This window comes from Melitaea cinxia, chromosome 2, assembly GCF_905220565.1.
Source record: "Melitaea cinxia chromosome 2, ilMelCinx1.1, whole genome shotgun sequence".
In the NCBI taxonomy this organism is placed as follows: domain Eukaryota; kingdom Metazoa; phylum Arthropoda; class Insecta; order Lepidoptera; family Nymphalidae; genus Melitaea; species Melitaea cinxia.
The window spans coordinates 11,312,737-11,333,033 of NC_059395.1; the positions used below are offsets into that span (position 1 = coordinate 11,312,737).

At 32.7% G+C, this 20,297-nt stretch overlaps 1 protein-coding gene across 1 annotated transcript; it reads left to right on the forward strand.

The window, feature by feature from the left end:
- The first annotated feature begins 470 nt into the window (after positions 1 to 470).
- On the forward strand, positions 471 to 18,811 carry LOC123660434 (potassium voltage-gated channel unc-103-like). Its single transcript, XM_045595521.1, has 18 exons — positions 471 to 722; positions 3,445 to 3,531; positions 10,536 to 10,683; positions 10,840 to 11,021; positions 11,845 to 11,865; positions 13,823 to 13,977; positions 14,043 to 14,156; positions 14,242 to 14,363; positions 14,501 to 14,619; positions 14,711 to 14,901; positions 15,079 to 15,221; positions 15,369 to 15,562; positions 15,964 to 16,092; positions 16,505 to 16,649; positions 17,464 to 17,541; positions 17,865 to 18,241; positions 18,312 to 18,560; positions 18,641 to 18,811. Exons 1-18 carry the CDS (start codon positions 471 to 473, stop codon positions 18,809 to 18,811), a joined length of 2,877 nt encoding a protein of 958 aa, XP_045451477.1.
- The last annotated feature ends 1,486 nt before the right edge of the window (positions 18,812 to 20,297 follow it).

Genomic DNA, 20,297 nt, shown 5'->3' on the forward strand with positions numbered 1-20,297 from the left:
GACCGGTATTTAGCGTACTTTACACTAAGTACCTACGTGCCCGTGAACGTCTCGATTGCTAAAAATAAAAAAGAAACACTGTTATATTATATATAGATATAGTAATTTAGAATTTCATTTGCACTATACAATCAGTTTTGAGGTTTATTTCGTAATTTATATGAAATTCGCTCATGTAATACATTCAGATATTATACCATAACACTCGTATTCGTTCAAAACCATACCATAGTAAACATATCGAAGTTTTCTTTAAATAGATTTTGTATTAATTTGTCTAAGCTAACCTAAGGTAAATCATACGTATCGAAATCAGAGGAGCGAGTGGAGATAAACGCGCATCTATGCAAAACACGGCAATTGCACTCCTGGAGACGGCGTCGGCCTACGAGCGAGCCGTGTTGGAATGTGAGCATTTGGAAGCATCGGAGCACGGCGGGTTTCGGTGAGAGCGTTGGCGCGGCAGCGGCATGGAGGAGCGCGGGCCCCCCGACGTGCCGTTGATCGTAACGCCGCCGTGCGCGGGCGGCGCGGGCGGCGCGGCGCTTACCACCTCGCGACGCGCCGCCTCCGCGCGAGGCTCCCGCGACGAACCACCGCCTTCCACTTGGCGCTCCTCGGTGCGTGTGCGAGACACCAGTTTCCGTGGCTCCCGCAAAAGCGTCGTTCGACTCGAACCACCCTGTAATGGCCTCAACGGGTTGCCCGCCATCGGCAAGGAGGTAATTCACGTATCTCTGGCTGATAAAAGATTGGAATTACTATAACGATGAGTCATTGAATCATAAAATTTTCTAAAGCGACACCCTTTTTTGTACTCGCAAAGCTTTAGCTTATCAATTGTGTTAATGTACTTTATTTTTTGCTGCAAAAATGTTTCAAAATTTTTGTGAATTTCCTATCCTTCTGAGCCGTGATGAAGGGCAAACTTGTATTTCAGGCCAGTGTTATTTTAGATCTTTATAGTATTATTTATAATAGTTGAAAAAAAAAATTAAATTATAAACCTTTCTTTATCTATGTTATTCAAACTAATCCTAAAGATGTTCAGATTCATTAACTTTACGTTTTTAAACAGTAGTCCTATGTCTAAATACGATGAAGGTAAGTAAGTATTGATACAGTGGTGAACGCTTGCGTCGTAGATAATAACGCTTTCTATTTTTATTATACAATTTTAATATTTAGAAAGTTCTGCCTCTTTTAGCGCCACAAACTATTCATTTCATGCAAAATCATACATTTAGGTATTGACACAATCATACAGTAAGGTACTGACTGTAAGAAAAAAAAGAAATAAACGTTACATAAAAGCATAATAATGATAAAATTTATTTTATGAAACATGTATAAGATTTTTTTCGTCACATAAAAATATTAACGTAATGTAGAACTCACCTTCAACACAATTTTACATTGTATGTACGTGACCACTACGGATATATACTCTTTATTATTAAAACTAGAAGCATATTTTGCCAAAAATACACCACAGGAACACAACATTACTTGTAAACGGTATTATTTAGCTGAGATCTTCTGTAAGGTTCTCCAAAGGCCCAAAGCATGTCAGTGCTTCCTAAGTCGGGCTTCTCAAAATTTTTACTAATTTAAGAGCGTAAAATTAAGACTTGGTAAACAAGTAAGCTATAGCTATGATATATTAAAAAATAGAGCAAATGCAAAGATGATTGAAAACATCACAAGAATATTATAACACAAGTTTGTTCTCAAAACATTTGAAGTATTCATTTCGTGATTCTTGATATATTTTACTATACCTTATTGCCTTATTCAGTTTATAATTATATTTAATCGTCATCGATACGTATTTATCACGCAGATTTTTTACATAGGCCTTCCATCTCATTAACAGAAACAAATTTAACCTTTATTATAAGTTAGCTGGTATTTACTACTATATCCAATCTGTAATAGCAGAGCCCGAGGCGCTATTTCGGTAAATAATTAATGATAGCTACGGTATGCCGCCAATCTATAAAACTATGCTAATACCAGTGATATGATTAATATTGCCTACCATTCAATACTTTTGCCATTTATTCTATTATCTTATTACCTATTATTGTTCTTCAGATTATTGTAGAAGCGATTATAAATTCTTATTTATGGCTTCCTTGAATAATTTGCCAGTATTATGACTATTATTACCCAAAACCATATTGCTACTTGAATTCTGATTCGACTGTTTAACTTGACTCTAGTGTATATTAACTGTTTCTGGCGCAATGACAATCAAATCTTAGTCAATCACTGTATACATTTTTTGTTTTTTGTTATATATCTATATCTATACAAATAAATAAAATTGAAGTATCTGTTTGTAATATTAAAAAAAACGCTTTTTACTAAAGGATATGGATGTTGTACACGGTACATATACCAAAATAACATTTCTTACAATATTTGCCTATCTGTCTGTGTGTCTGTTGTTGTTCCGGCTAATCTCTGAAACGGCTGGACCGATTTTGACTGGACTTTTATTGGCAGATAGCTGATGTAATATGAAGTAACTTAGGCCACTTTTATTTTACAAATTTATTTATTTTGTAACTCTGCGAACTGAACAATATTTTTTTTTAATTCCACGTGTACGAAGTCGCGGGCACAGATAATACAGAATAATATTATTATACGGGTGTAATTATTTGTAAGCCCAACATCTAATATATAGTACTATGTATTTCGAAATATTTTTATTAATATTATATTATTTACACATGTAGAGCTTATGTGAAAAGAATATGTGAGATGTATATTTTGTATTGTAAGACTTTACAGAAATCGTAAATAAAAGACAGGAAATTTAAAAATAAAATCGCTTCTATAAAACGTACATAAAGGTAATGCATACTTTAGTTTATTCAGAATTATCGCTTGAAAGTTCGCCTGCTATTTTTTATAACATAGTATTCATATAATAGATTATTACCTACTTGAATGTCTAATAAATTTAAATTAAAAGTAGTCTTCCCCATATGAGCGTTCTGCGTTTACATTTGTTTTGTTTTTACTTTTATGGAAATATAAATTAAGTTATATAAAATTCGTTTTCTTTTTGAAATTTTCTGTTCGAATCTCGTCGAAATGGAACTGTTTAAACTACTAGCAAAATAGAATAATTTAACAAAAGAAATTTAAAACTAAAAACTTATTTCTTTTGATTATGAACGTGTTTAAAATAAGTTATAGTTTAATGACTTCCTAAAGACAGTTAATTTAATTGTATTCGCGTTAGTTTCATTCATGAAAATTTTACAAACAACACTACAAATTAAATAATAATTAAAGCCTTTAAATGAAAAGTACACATCGTACGTCGAAATCACTTACATCATATCTTTAAACACATTTATTTAAATGTACTGAATAGGAAATTGTATACTATTAACATATACGTATCATGGGTTCAATTGTTCACAGGTCCTGTCACTGGGCGCGACAGGCGGCCACAAGGGAACCACGCAACCTTCACATCCCTGCACTATCCTCCACCATTCTCCTTACAAGGTAAATTTATTATTTATGTATTTTCTGAGGTAAAACGTAGTGAAGTATATCTTCAATTTTTGGTTTCGTCTCTATTTTATCAGTGTAAGATTTAATTGGACATGATGGAGCAAAATTTTCTAAATAAAGTTTGAATAAATTAAATCATATCTTATAAAATATTACTGGGTAGTATTAAACAATTTTCAAAAATATATTGATTTCCTTTAAACAAATAAATCGTGAGTGAAATTCTTACGTATCAAGTTCATAAAAACGCTGTTCCAGTTTTCGCAAACATATTAGTAGCATTTATTGTATGTATTCAGTAAAAACTATATTTGTTTTAAGTAGGTCAAATTATCAAGATCTAATATAGTAATAATTAAAAATTTTGTGTGTGGGGAAACTTAAGTACGTTAAGCATGCAATGCAATTCAAAAACCATGTTGTTTAAAAGTATGTAAATATTATAAATTTATTTCTACCATCGTTTTAGTATACGAGTTTGTAATTACATAATTATCTAAAAACTGAAATGAGTTGTAGAGTCACTTAAAATAATTGTATCTAAATCAGGAACAGCAATTTCATACTAAGTTCTTTAAAGTTATAAGTCTCTTTATTTTATAATTCAAACTATCATGGGCCCAGAGATAAAATTCTTTTTATAATTATTTAAAGTTTAAAACAACTGGATACGATTTCAATCTTTAGTATTGTTGTCACTGCAATAAAAAAAATGGGCCGTATTTAATACAAAATGATTGCTTGAACAGTTTGTAGTTTAGTATTTGTTTCAATACTCTTAATTCATTAATTCAGCTTATCACTATGTAGGCGCAACTTGCGGTTTCGCCCACGTAATTTCCGATATCACAGGAAAGTTGGGATAAAAAATAGCCAATGTCTTGTGTTTTAATTTTAGATCTCCAACTATCTATCTGTACCAAGTTTTATTACAGTTCAACTTAGTAGTTTTGCGTTAAAGCGACGAGCAGACATTCATTACAAATTTTCGCATTTATTATGTCTCATAAACACAGTCTTAGTTTATTGTAAACATTAGTTTAGGAAATACGATAAATAGTTAACATTAGTAAATAAAAAATATTTGCCGCATCGACCTCGGTCATTTTCAGCACGCAAAAGCACAACTTTAGCCACACGCGATTGTTTAAACGACAATTTTATAGAAAATTAACATTATTGTACAGTAATAATTTTAATTAATGACAGTAAAAAATTGTCGATGAATATTTGCGGGGTTTTGTTTAACGTAACGGCTGTATCTTTTGGATTGCGTTTGATCTTTTCACAGCTTACAGGGACAGTACTTGATATGAATTTGAACTTGATACCACCCCACGTTCCTAAGAAAAAGGGTCTTGACAGACAGATGGGCAACAAAGAGATCCTATAAGGGTTACGTTTTTTCCTTTTGAGGTATAAACCCTAAAAAAACAACAACAAAAAATAACTATATATGTACTGAACAGGTTATCTTAAAACGGATAAAAGTATGAAGTTACTCAGATAACATAAAATCGATTTATTTTTATTTTTATTTATTTAGCATAGCACACAAGCTATAGTACCTGGGTGACCGAGCTTAGCTCGGTATTTTTAGTAAATTGTATTTTTGGATTTCCAATCATATTTAATTACGAATTACATATTTATAAAATATGAATAATATTTTTTTTCACCGACAGTAATCATAAATATAAATTAATATAAAAAATCAAAAATAAAAAAAAAGATAAAATATAAATTAATAATAAAAAATATGAACTGGCTATTTAAATAAAAAATAACGAGTACAAGTAGAAAAAAAGAAAAAATAATAATAGAACTGGAAATTTGAGGATTTGAACCGTGGTCTTTTCAATTGAACGCGACCATCTGATTTCCCACTTGAGCTACTGCAACTTTATTGACAAGTGCGAAATTTACCTTCGTATTCTAACGATATTTTAGCCATTTTTTCATTGTCTAAAAACTGGGATAAAACGACCTTTTCTAAAAATGAACCCTAGCTAGATTTATTTATCTCCCCTAAAATTCCGTGCATACTAAATTTAATGAAAATCGTTGGAGCCGTTTCCGAGATTCAGATTTTATATATATATACAAGAATTGCTCGTTTAATAATATAAGTTAGGACTGTCTACTAATCTCAATACAAGGGACTACAGGCTTAGAAGTTTATATAATTATTAAGAAATCTAAAACTTTAATGTATTTTATTCGCTCTTCCCCCTATAGTTTGACTTTTTTTATAATTATCACCAAGTTATTTAAAAATTATCGTAATCAGCTTAAAAAGTGAATCCATAGAATTTTCTTAAAGTTTCCTTTTAGTTTGTGTTATACTCGTTCAGATAATAACAATTGTTTTCCTTATTCCTTATTACAAACACATTATTATAAAGTCATAAAAAAACTACAATATTAATGTATATATTATTATACGGTTCAGCCTGTAATATACCACTACTGGGCATAGGCCTCTTTCCTCATGTAGGAGAAGAATCAGAGCTTAATCCACCACACTGCTCCAATGCGGGTTGGCGGATATATGAGTAACGATTGCTATCAGCTGTACATGATAACAACCGGGACCGACAGCTTAACGTGCTCTCCGAGGCACGGTGGGGAGACCCACAAAGGACTGCACAAACACCCAGACCACGGTAAACACCTGTATGGCAAATACAAATGTTTGTCATGTGCGGGAATCGAACCCGCAACCGCCAGCGCAATAGGTACAATCCATGGCTGTAACCGTTGCGCCAACGCGGCTTCGAATTATTATGTTAGGTTTAAAATCGTTTTAGTATTTTAAACTTTACAAAACTAGCTAACCTGCGCGGCTTTACTCGCGTCATTTTACATACTTAAGGACCATTTATTACAGTCAATCCCGCCGACCAATACACAACCGGGCCATGTAATAATTATTAATATTTAGTAGATTGTATATCTACTAAAAATAATATAACTCTGTCCTGTATTCGTGTCAATATAAGATCGATGATCAAAAATTTTTCAGCCTTAGAATAAATAGTAAAATATTGTAATATAGTGTTGGATATTATAGTTATAACTGAAGCAAATATTTCGGACTCCATAAGTAATATGTTTAGCTTAGATGGTTATACAATGCACACAGCATTGCATAAAGCGCGTAAAGGAGGTGGAATTATTATATATATTAATAAAAATCTTAAGGCGACTGTCACTAAGCCAATAACTAATAGCTTTGAATGTATTTTAGCATCTATAAACAGAGCAAATAATTATTCTGCAAAATTGTGTGTAATCTACCGTCCACCGAACAATAGTAAATGTTTATTTATTAATGAACTAGAAAAACTTGTTTAAAATATACACTATAAACACGAACTGTTTTAATAGGCGATGTCAATATTGACTTACAATCAGAGAGTCCTATTAAACATAGTTATAATAACATGATGTCTAACCTAGGCCTAGTGTGTGGGATCTCAGATTACACGCGGATAGAAATATCTGGTAATAAAATTAGTAAATCTTGCATTGACCATATATATGTTAAATCCCGCACAATAGACATTTAAACAACAGCACTTGACACAGTATTCTCCGGCAATAAAATAATTGCAATTACGTGCCTTAGTACAATACCCATACATGAAAAATGATTGTTATGATAAATCAAAAGTCGAAATAAAATTAAACACCAATCCGAAGCGTAGTCACAATAATTGGATAAATGAAAGTGTAATCAAAGCATGTAAATTTAGAGATAAATTATTTAGAAAATGGAAAAAAGATGTTAATAATTTGATACTAAGAATTGAGTATAAAAAAACAAAAAATTATGCTAATTATAAAATAAATTATTTTATAAATAAATACTATAAAAATGATACTATTAAAAATAAAAATGACCCTAGAAAACTATGGCAATTGTTAAATATACTTACTGGTAGGATAAAAAAATCTTTAGATGAATTGATACTACACGCCTTTGATAGAAAACCTACCTCGATTAAAGATATTTGTAATAATTTCGCAAAGTATTTTACTAATAACGTTAAAAATATACTTAATATATGTCAAGTACCGTCACTTGACAAAAATATTTATAAAAATTCAGTTGATGTTACATGTAGATTCATTAAAGCCGATAATTGTAATATCTCTAAAATAGTAAAATCACTCAATACTAAAAAAGCACCCGGGATAGATAATATTAGCGGAGTTGATATTGTAGAATTATGTGTAAAATTAACTCCAATTCTTGTGAAATTTATAAGCGGTAGTGTCATGTCAGGAATATGTATACCCCAAAGATTTAAAAACAGGTACTGTAAGACCAATAATAAAAAAAGGAAACTTTGACTCATATGAAAATTATAGACCTATAACTATTTTACCAATAATTGATAAAATAACAGAAAAATACATTCATCATCAAATTCAAAATTTTTATAATAAATATTACATATTATATAGTAATCAATTCGGTTTTTAGCCAAAAAAAAGTACTACACAACTTTTATCAATATTTTCAAATTCTGTAAATAAATACTTGAACGATAGAAAGCATATTTTAGTAATATTTTTAGATTATAGCAAAGCATTTGATACTCAACAACATAACATTCTTCTTGAAAAATTAGAAAATAACGGAATCAGGGTCTAAATTAGAACTTCTAAATTGGTGTTATAATTATCTTTCAAATAGAACATATCGCGTTAAAATTACTGACACCCTCAGTGACGAAATACAAGTAACAGAAGGAACTGCACAGGGTTCGGTTTTAGGACCCCTTCATTACCTCACATATGTTAACGATTTTAAAAACGTTGTAAAAACGTGTGAAATGTATCACTATGTGGATGATACATGTCTTCTGTCGGCCCATCATGATATAAAACAAGCAATAAAAAAACTTCAATATGATTTTGACCAACTTTCAAAATGGTCCATGATGTTGGCCTAGTATTAAATAGAGAAAAAATAAAAGCCATCTATATAAGCTCAACGCAAAATAGATTCTCTGGAGACATACAAATCACTGCACATAGCCATCAATGTTTTCATAATTCATATACTGGTACCTGTAACTGTAACACCATTGACTTTGTTAAAACTCAGCGTTACCTTGGTATTACTATAGATACTAACCTCAGTTGGAAGGAACATATAAACAATGTTTGCGACAAATTATGTGCCCTTTTAGCCAAATTAACCATAATTAGGCCCAAAATCCCATTCACAATACTATTAATATTTTATAAATCTTTAGATGAATCTATTATATCTTATGGACTAAGCACCTACGGTCTTACATTTAAATCACATCTCGATAGTATCTATCATCTCCAATTACGAATCTTAAAAACAATTGTACCCATATACATAAAAAATAAATACAAAAGCAACTCCTACTTCAAACATTCAAATAAAAATGAATCATAATAAACTAACAAGAAATATTACAAATCACACATTAAAAATACCTAGACATAGTAATTTTTATGGAAAACATACGCTTGAATATATTATTCCTTTGTTAATAAATAATCTGCCATCGGGATTTAAAAGAAAATATTCAAAAAAAACAACTATAAAAACATATTTAAAAAATTCTTTTTAGACCAACATATAGTGAGAGAATGAAATGGCCGCATTTATTAGTTTTATTATAATTATTATTATTTTTTAATCACTTGATTTTTTTTCTTTCCAATTATATTCACACGTATAATCCATTATTTAGATAGTTTAATGTCATATTTTATATTACTATATAATATCGTGTGTACTTTAGTTTTATTACTTTAGAAAAACAGTGCACTGTAAAACTATTAATTGTTTTTGCTGCACTGATTATCACATAAATTGTATCTTTTTTTTTCCTGTAAATAAATAAATAAATAATAATAGTACAATATCCATAAAAAGGGGTACAAAGTTTTTGCTTCACGTCTTAATTTTATTATATATTGTATTATTATAATATTTATACTCGTAGTTAGGTGAAAGCATAACTACTATAGATTTTGAGTATGGTCAATTCAGGCCATAGCCGAAGCACAACCCGGCCCGGGCATGCTGAAATTACAATAATTCTGAACGAAATTGAAGTATTTTTAATGCCAGTACAAAAATGAGTTTTTTTTTAATCTAGTTATTTAAAGAAATATATTTTTACAAAAAAATGTTTCATCTATGCGTTTAAACGTTGAACTTTAAATTTATTACGTCATCAAAACTTTTACTGTTCGTGAATTTAGTGTGACTGAGGAACAGGACGGTAGAGTTTTAGTAATTTAGTAATTAACAGAGTTCTATTTGTACCCTTTAAATACTTATCCTTAAATATATAATGCATTGATGAACATATACCTTGAGAGCAACTGGACTAATTGGTCTAATATGCACTGAAATGTTTGTAATAGCCCAATTAAAACTCTGAATAAAATTCTGAAACATAGCAAACTCATGAACAACTGATTCTGCTATTTTATATGTAATTTGTTTCTTTAAAACGCCTGACTATTAAGTAGAGTAAAATAACTAAAAATTTAACTTTAAACCGCTTTGAATTATTATTTGACAGTTTGAATAATTGGGAATACAATCCCAAAAATCCAATATGTAACCCAATTTACCTTAGATCATTGCTAGACGGACCAGAAAAAATTGTATACAAGTCTAAGTGAGATAATTAAATATATAAAAAAATTGCTTTGTTAATGATCTGAAAAAAAAATTCAAAACAGTTTTACCTATTTAGTTGACAGTTTGTTGTAATATAAAGTAATAATATGTAAAAAAAAATCCATTAACTTTAATACTTACGTACTCGAAATGGCCAACAAAAATGCACAACTACGAAGATTAAATTTACTGGTAATATAAAATGTTTGCTGCGAAATAAAAAGGGTCGTTAGTTTTTCATAATGTTTTGTTTTTGTACTTGTTTTACACACAATAAATTATAAATGAAACCCTTTATTTGTTTCAGGCCGCTTGGGATTGGTTGATTCTGATATTGGTCATCTATACAGCAATATTTACGCCTTATGTAGCCGCGTTTCAATTGAACGAACCGGATTTCGACAAACGATCGCGTGGTTTTGGACAGGACCCAATCGTTGTTATTGATATGATAGGTAATATTATCATAGACTATATTAACTGATTTGATTAATCAATTTTTTTATATAAGTACCTACAGTATATTTTACTAACGTAGATATAAGCAAGTACAGGATTAATTAAATAATCTTCATATAACTGATGTTCCAATTGTTTCATTCTTTTTTCAGTGGACGTAACTTTCATAATAGACATCCTAATCAACTTTCGCACAACTTATGTAAATGCAGCTGATGAAGTGGAATCAGATCCAGCGAAAATCGCTCTACATTACCTGCGTGGATGGTTCGTCATTGACCTCGTCGCAGCTATTCCCTTCGACCTTCTTCTCTTCGGCACCGACACCGACGAAGTGAGCCGCCTTTACCTCGCACTCATTCACCATTTCATGTCACATGAACACATGACTAAAATAGTGATAGTGTCTAAACAAGTGCCTGAATTAGAGGCTAACAGCCACCAGACGATCAATTGTCCGAAAATCGAAATGCTAGAAATATGACATCTAGTAGATACCATAACCTACCTCATGTAAAATGTAAGGTACTTGACACACAATCAGTATAATATTATAATTAACGTCAAATAATTGAAATAAGACTTAGGCATACACACCATTTATGTAAGATTAAAATCGCGGAACACGATTCACTCTGTTACGAGAATGATAAAATGGGTCGTTAGAAAAGTAGGTCGAGTTGTATTTCATGAAGATTACTTAAAGGGAATGAAATACATCAGAACGACTTCCAACTATATTTTAAATGAAGGAAGCCTCCAATATTACTTTCGGACAAATGAAGCTCTGGATAAGACCTTAGCAATTCACGTACTGTAGTTGTATGCAGTTACTGCAACTGTCACACTTGAATATTACAACACAATTGTAATAAATGATATACGCCGATCACAAAGCCCCACATTAAAGTTTACTAATTGGCTAATTATATTTATTTAAGAAATAAAATATTTATTATTTATTTTCTAACTGATGTTTATTATTTCAAAATTATTTTATTTTGTATAACTATAATTTATTAAAAATCTGTTGTATTTAATATTAGGTTGTTTAAAGTGATAAAATCCAAATAAGTATAATTTATTTAGTTAGTTATAAAGCCGGTTTAACCCAAGGTGGGTGCGTACTGAATTTGTAATAACGTTTCTTGTTACAGCAGGGGCTGGAAAGTGATGAGGTATACCATCTTTGTGAACTATTTTTATGTTGCTGCCACTCTATTTTCTTACATTTTAGTTTTACTACTTTAAAATTGATTTCCACTAGCCATTTTAAATCCACTAAGCGAATGCGTTAATGGAAGATGAGGACGCTTCCCATAAGCAAAGTTGTTTTTGAATTTTACACAGCGCCAAATCTATAAAGTGCTCACTCGCTAAATCACGAGCTTCGCCACCTACGATTCAAATAATATATACAAATGGGGCGAATACTAGACTACTATCCAAATACAAGGTCCGCATTAATATTTAATAGTAGCCACAGCTTTTGCTCTACCTCTAGTGCATAAAGGCAAAATAGACTTTGAAAATTTTACTCAGATTTTGTTTTATGCAAGGTAGCTTGATAAATATTATATAGCATTGAGTATTGACAAGTTTCGTTTGTTTCCTGCAGAGGCGTAGAACGCAACTATAGCCAAGGTAATCAAGGCCTTCATCTTTGCTAGCATGAATAATTAAATTACCCTCTTTTAATATGCAATTTTACACTTTATTCTAAGGTAAAGTGAACAAATTTAGTGGAAGATAATTAACTTTGTACTTACATTATTAAAACTGAAAAAATAAAATCATCGATGCTATCGACAAATTAAAGAGGCATTCAACATTTGTTTTTATTTTGGCTATGAAGACAGACCATATATATTGAAAGCTATCTTAAAACACGGTTCGTCTGTTTTACACTGGATTAAGGTATACAAAATTGCAAAATTACATAAATTAAAAAAGGTATAAAAAGAAGGCCATACTAAGCTTAAATCCTGCAGTAGCGAACCCCCACATTGTGATCACTTTTAATTTAGTCAAAACATTTTCATGAGCTTAATTCCTAGTTAAAGTGCAAGTCACGAAGTGCACAGAGCTTGGTAGTAAATACGCTCACACTTCCCAGACTACTACTATTTATAAAAAATGCATTTTCACAACATAAAAGCACTAAGTAATATGTATCGAATACATATTGCATTCATGTGGCACCCACCTATGTGGCATATAGGGACTTATTATGTAAATTTGTTTACCATTTTTCTAAATTATTTTTCATTTTTTATGTTTATTTCATTGATGTAATACAATTTTTATTTGTAACACGTTATTTTATGATTAGGATTTTATGATTATATATTTTGTTTTGTCCAAATAAAATATTAAAATCCTACTCCATTTTTATTTCTTAATCCGTTCTGCTAGATCAAATTATCGAGTCATGTACAGTATCGACAACGAATGTATGAAAGTAAAAGAAACAACTAAAGTTATCCTAAGTAGTAGTAATAGTTAATTTGTAAATTACAAGATAAACTCAGAGTTTATCATGTATGTACTTATAGCATAGTATTTGACCCCCTCATAAGCTGTGACCTACACGTTTCGTCATTATGCACCTGTATCAATAACACATATATTGTATTGTATTTATGCGCATAGTTTTAAGATAATCATAGTATTTGACGCTATCACGAATGATAAGCCTATTTAATTTAGGTAGTAATGATTATGTCTTCGATTAAAATAAGCTAAAAAATCGGTAAAAATTTTAAGCATATTGCCTTGGTTATATTATTAGTTTAGTAATTATAAGGGTTTCGAGGATATGTTTAAGTTGAATGTATCAAAATAATTAGATTTATAAAATCTTTATGCACCGCAACGTAAACGAAGCTGATTTTATAGTTTGAAACAATGCTTTTAACTGCAATACCTGTATGGCTGAGCCCGGAAGATGCTCGTATCGTATATACATAGATAAATTTCCGCTTGATTAAAAAGAATATCGCTGTAAAGCCTCATTAATGCTATTTAGTAATACGCGAAAGTTCATATAATGCTTGGGTTTTCGGTATGCGGCTAAGGAAATTGCTTCTAGTGACCGATGAATAGCTTTCTTTAGTATGCTATATATGTTTACAGACGACAACGCTCATCGGCTTGCTGAAAACAGCGCGCTTATTACGACTGGTACGCGTAGCGCGTAAGATCGACAGATATTCCGAATATGGTACTGCCGTCCTACTTCTTCTTATGGCTACGTTTGTTCTTATCGCGCACTGGCTCGCATGTTTATGGTAAGACCACCTAGTGGTAATAATTAGATAAATTATTTTTCAATACAAATAATATGACATTTTAGGTACGCGATTGGGAGCTGGGAAAGACCTAAACTACATGCTCCGATTGGTTGGCTTGATGCTCTCGCTAATGATGTCCAAGCCACGTATGATAATTCAACGGGTCCATCGATGAGGTACTAGAGATTTTATAATCAAAAGTTATACGTTATATTTACGAAATTTATCGTAAAATTTTAATGTATGGTACTTTATTTTCAGATCTCGATACATCACAGCATTGTATTTCACATGTACATCTTTAACAAGCGTGGGATTTGGAAATGTAGCTCCTAATACTGATATGGAAAAAGGATTCACGATATTCGTCATGCTTGTTGGCTGTACGTCTTAAAATTATAATATAAGAGTATAAAAACAATTAAACACTTATATATATATATATATTAATATCTGGTTACTGTACATTAAATTGCTATTATTATATGCTAAGTTAATAAGTTTCGTATAAAATTTACAGCTCTAATGTACGCTAGTATTTTCGGTAACGTATCTGCTATTATCCAAAGGCTTTATTCGGGAACAGCCAGGTATCACACCCAGATATTGAGAGTACGAGAATTCATTAGATTTCATCAGGTATGAATTTAATTTTTTTTTTTTTTTTTTTTTGTTTTCTTATATAGACTTATTATTGTCAAATTACTAAATTTACTTTGAAATTTTTCAGATTACTAATCCATTACGACAAAGACTTGAAGAATACTTTCAACATGCATGGAGCTATACAAATGGAATAGACACTTCAAGTGTTTTGAAGGGTTTCCCTGAATGCTTACAAGCCGATATTTGTCTTCATTTGAATAGAAATTTATTAGCTAATTGCGCTGCTTTTGATGGGGCTAGTCCGGGTTGCTTGAGGTAAAAATAAAATAAAATACAAAGGAGCAAAACGGGTAGTTCTAAATTTTAAATATTATTAAAAACAATTTCCAATATATTTACATAGAAATAAAAATTGATTTAATTAAACTTATGAACCTTAAAGTTAAAAATAGATAAAGTTAATTCATTTTTTTTTGTTTACATTATTTCCAGGGCTCTTTCTTTAAGATTTAAGACAACACACGCTCCTCCCGGGGAAACATTAGTTCATCGTGGAGATGTTTTAACATCGTTATATTTCATATCTAGAGGATCAATTGAAATATTAAAGGATGACATTGTTATGGCAATCTTGGGTAATTAATGATTTTATTTGAAAGAAAATAAATAAAATATAATATTAAATTCAATTAAACCTTTAATTCTGATATTTTTTAAGAGATGTGTACGTTAGCATTACCCTTATCTACATATACTCAGCAGTTACTTGTTTTTTCAAATAGGTAAGGATGATATCTTCGGTGAAAACCCGTGTACACACAGCACAGTGGGCCGCAGTAACTGCCGAGTACGAGCGCTGACCTACTGCGACCTCCACCGCGTGCATCGAGACGACTTACTCGACGTGCTCGATTTTTATCCGGAGTTCCGCGCCTCTTTCGTCAATAACCTCGAAATCACTTACAACATGCGAGATGTTAATATTTATTACTTTTATCCTACTTATAATCACTCACATCGAATCGTGCTTAAAACTTTATCCTTTCTCGTCTCCTTAACACATCGAATAAATAAACTCCATCCAAGAAAGATAGTGTTACTTTATACGTTACGAGATATTACGAGTATCTTGTCTGTGCATCTCCACTTATACAAAGATGAAACGTAGCTCTGCACAAAAAAAAAGGTAATCTTTACATGAAGATGGAACTCGTTTTTACACGTGAAAACTGAGACTGTAAAAGTTAATTAAAATAGTTAAAACCTATTGTTCGTCATCGTAATCAAACAGGAAAAAGTACAGCTTTCATTTGTATTTAACTAATTTCTTCAACAATGATTTACTCAATAACTTTTTTTAAACTATTTGTTTAAAAGGAAGAGTTAAGTGGTATCGAGCCTCGTCGACGCATGCGCTACGAGAACCCTAGCGATGCCAGATTGCTACGAGAAGCCTACGCGCGCACGACGCGCCGGCCTCATACTGAAACTTTCGCTGACAAGGTGGTGCGTGCTTCGCGCTTCTCTGTGCACCATATGTGTTACATTGCACTATAAGGAATATAACCTTAGCAATTGACTAATAGTCTTTTGTTTGGATGTGGCATCTAATTGGTCGTTTCTATATTTACGAAAAGTTTTGTATATTAAGTTATCCCTTTTAAGACATAATATTAAAATTAAAAATTTAATCAAAATTTATTATTCCAATTTGAAACTTATACAAATCGAAACAATTTATGTTGCACGTGAAAAAACTTTAATGAACTGAATAAAATAAATATTGAAATTTCAATGTTAGTTAAAAATAAAATTAAAGTTATTTACATATCAGTTCAAGACTTTTTCTTGTTCTAGACTTTTTTTTTTTAATTTACTTTTCGCTGATCAATAAAATTATTCTTGTTAATGTTTTCAGGATTCTCAGTGTAGCGACGAAGACACAGAATCACCGCCAAGTCGTGGAATTTTAGAATTCTCGGCAGATAAAGCTGGACAAGATGTCACACCTTTAAATTTTAACTTTAGTAAACAGCGGTCTACAACGCTTAATTCAATTACAGGTATTTTAACAAAATATGTCATTGGAATGTAGTTATATATTTATATAACATTAATTTATTTTTATACACCAAGCACGATCTTGCTGGTAATTGCTAATCGTAACTTGTTTCTATTGAAATTAAAGCGAAAATTGGTATTTTCGGTCGTACTTGGTGTTAATTTATACATAATGTTATCGTTACTATAGAGTAGATGCACATAGAAATATGGAACGATGTGCAAGTCCCTTTTAAGTATACAAAAATCCTTTATGAATCTACTATATACAACTATTTTTATTTAAAGCCATTCTGGTATTGACATATCTATTAGAAAAATATTTCCAAAAAAACATAACATATGTATAAATTATTTTATATAGACGTACAGTGTACTATTTTTAATATATTGGTCTCTACAAGAATGGTGTATTAACTTCTAAGCTAGTTTTTTCCTTCTTAGGTAGCCCTATTTAAGTTATATACATTGAACCTCTTGATCAAGAAGATATTAATGAAGACAATATTTCACATAAATATTTTGTTCCTCCGACATATTATCATACGTACCTATCATTACTTATAATTTATTTATATAAGATAAAAATAAAAAGAGTTTATAATATCTTGATTTAATTTGAGGCAGCATGTAATACGCTTGGTCCCATATTTCCTCTATTCGACCGTTAATGGTGGTGCGGGAACGTGGAATGGGTAACAGAGGCATATTTATTTAGCAAATAAGTTGAAATCTTTCGTCCCTTTTATTTATGTTCAATATGCGATTTGCCCACGTTCCTCCGTCGCCCGCTCTGAGCGCGGCCCTTGTGTGCAGGCATGCTAGCGCAACTAAAACGGAGTTTCCCAGACCTCTACCACCATAAAACCCACCAGCCGCTGCACAACAAATACTGTAAGTATGCATTTACAAATCTTTAGTTGCATGTGTCGTATAAATAAAATCAATTACGTTTTTTTACCGTCTCAAAATAAATTGGTGATAAATAATAAATAATATGTAATGCAGTTAATAAAATACCCGATATAAATGATTCATTTAGGTAATTAATAAATAAATACAGTTTTAATAGAAATAGCTGTAACATAGCAGTGTTAACGTACGACGTACATATGTCTATTTTAAACAGTGCCTTGTGTTACGCTGTCAACTTTAATACTGATTTTCTCATAATTTTTAAACTTAGAACTACAGAAAGACTTTTTAATCGATTCCAGCTCAATCAACGCCACAAACATATAGAGGAAGGGCTGCGGTGCGCCGACAATCTTCAGTTGGTCCGCTGAATGATACGTCGCCCCTAACGGGAGGTATAGCAGCAGGCGAGGCCGCAGTCAGTACGCCTGCTCACAGTGCCACGCTGCCCGTCTCCAGTTTAAGCACTAATCCTAGCTCGTACTACACTAACGCCTCCCCGAGCCCGCCGGCGCCCGCACCCGTCCACGTGTCCTGCGACGATATTTTGGTTCCCAGTGCGGCACAGTCCGTAGGCCGCACATCTCGATCTGCACCACATTCCGCTGTCAACTTGCATCAAACGGGGAGACCGACAGCACTTGCCTTTACATCAGAAAGGGTGCAGAACGCTATGCAGGTAATTTTAAAAATAATCATGTTTGAGAAATTATCCGTGATACCACTAAAACTGTTTGTTTTTGTTACAGGATGTAACATCTCCCCAATATCAAAACGTCGGTGCAACCGCTACGGCTGCAACAGTAGCAACAATTTTGACCAGGTTGGAAGAACTTAGCAGACGGGTCGCCGTCTTAGAAACGGGCCTTACTTCGGATGTGCGGCGTATTTTACAGTTGTTACAAGCCCGTGAGGCTGCGCATCACAACGCACAACCTGCACACACCCCTTCTCAACCTTTACCGAAATCCTCGCTATCTGTTCCCCAGTCGAACGAGGTAAATACAACTTTTATTTATTTATGTATGCCTTAGATACTAATGATGTAACCTATTCCGTTACAAATTTTTATCATTAGCAAAGTCAATGGGAGTGGAACTGGAACGGTGATCGGGAGCGCGGAGGTCGCAGCGGGCGCGGAGAGCGCACCGACCGCACTCCAGGAGTCCAGCGGTCGGCGTCGGAGCCGCACGCGCCGGTGCCGCCGGCGCTGCCGCCGCCCCCTCACTCGCACTCGTTCTACAGGTAGTGTGAGGCAGGCGAGACGAGCGCCCCCCGCTCCCGGCCATCGACGCGCTCGCTCGCAGAGTCCGCCTCGTGCGGCTCGCTGGCGGGCGGCTCGCCGGCCGCGCCCGAGCCGCCCCTGCCCGCGGCGCTTGGCGGCACGCGCCCGCTCGCGCCGCGTGCGCGCTTCCACTTCTGCCGGCGCATTGCGCGTGCTCGCCGCGACGACGCAAAGACCTTCCTCTGACGCGCCCGACCCGACGCGTGGACCAATTTTATATTGTCGATGCCTGAATCGGCACGTCCTCGCGATCTACCGAGCGGACCGACGCTAGTCGCTCGCACCGAGTCCATTTGTATTTAATTACACGGCTCGACGCCGTACTAAGTAACTGTATAGTGTCCAAGTTTGGGTCGAATAAAAATTGGCCTTAGTTCGAAAAAATGTTGGCATCATTTAGTATAACTTATTTGTAAAATATATGAGTGTTTTGACTTGCAATAATCGGTGGACGCATCGGGTGCTTTAATTTTGTTGTAGAGTACAGCCATTATACATAATGATAAGTGATGATTTATGATATACAATAGCACTATCTAAAAATATTATAGTTCTCATTTTTTCGTTAGTCTACCTGCAATCGTCGAGATCTACCCAATTGAACGTTTCAATCGATCTCAATAAAAATTTAAGTTTAGATCTCAACTCAGCCACACAGAATGAAGTTATAAGACTGAGACACTACGTAATACCGTGAACTGTATATCCAGAAGAGAGTAAACGATAAACGCTTTCTACCCGTCCTTGCTCCTTGCCTTTACATTGTAGCTAGGTAATATCTAACACTACTTTGATCAAAAATTTTGGAATGCTCCTTGTGGAAGTGCGTTTATGAAAATTTGCTTGTCATAATATAATAGGGGTATGTACCACGTAAATGTCGATGTTGTATACTCATGAATAATTTATCAAACTATTTTTTAATTTATTTACCCAAACTTTGACTGAAAAACTACTACTTTAAATTACGGTTGCTTTCTATTCATACATGAAATTAATTTTATGACGAATTAAACGTGTAAGACTTATTTTTACATTCCTTTATTTTAATAAGTATACATTCATATAAAACAATAAGAAATATAGTAACAAAAAACTAAATAAATGTCAGCTTTTAAGATTGTCTTTTACGAAATTGCGTTTTATCTAAGGACTATTGCTATATTGTGGCTCAAAACTTATATAATTATGTGTTAATGTATAATCATAGTTACCAAGTAAGACATTACGCCAATATATCATGTAAGCAATAATAAAAGTACATTATTATAAGAACAGACGTCAAAAAAAAATTATTTTTAAACGTCTACACCATTGACTTATTGAAGATGATAAGGTTAAGATAATTTTTTTTTTACCTGACCCGAAGACTACGTAGAACAATGAACACGCGACGAGCTTTATCTTTCATATTCATTAAATCAATTAAAATCAATATTTACTTTAATAT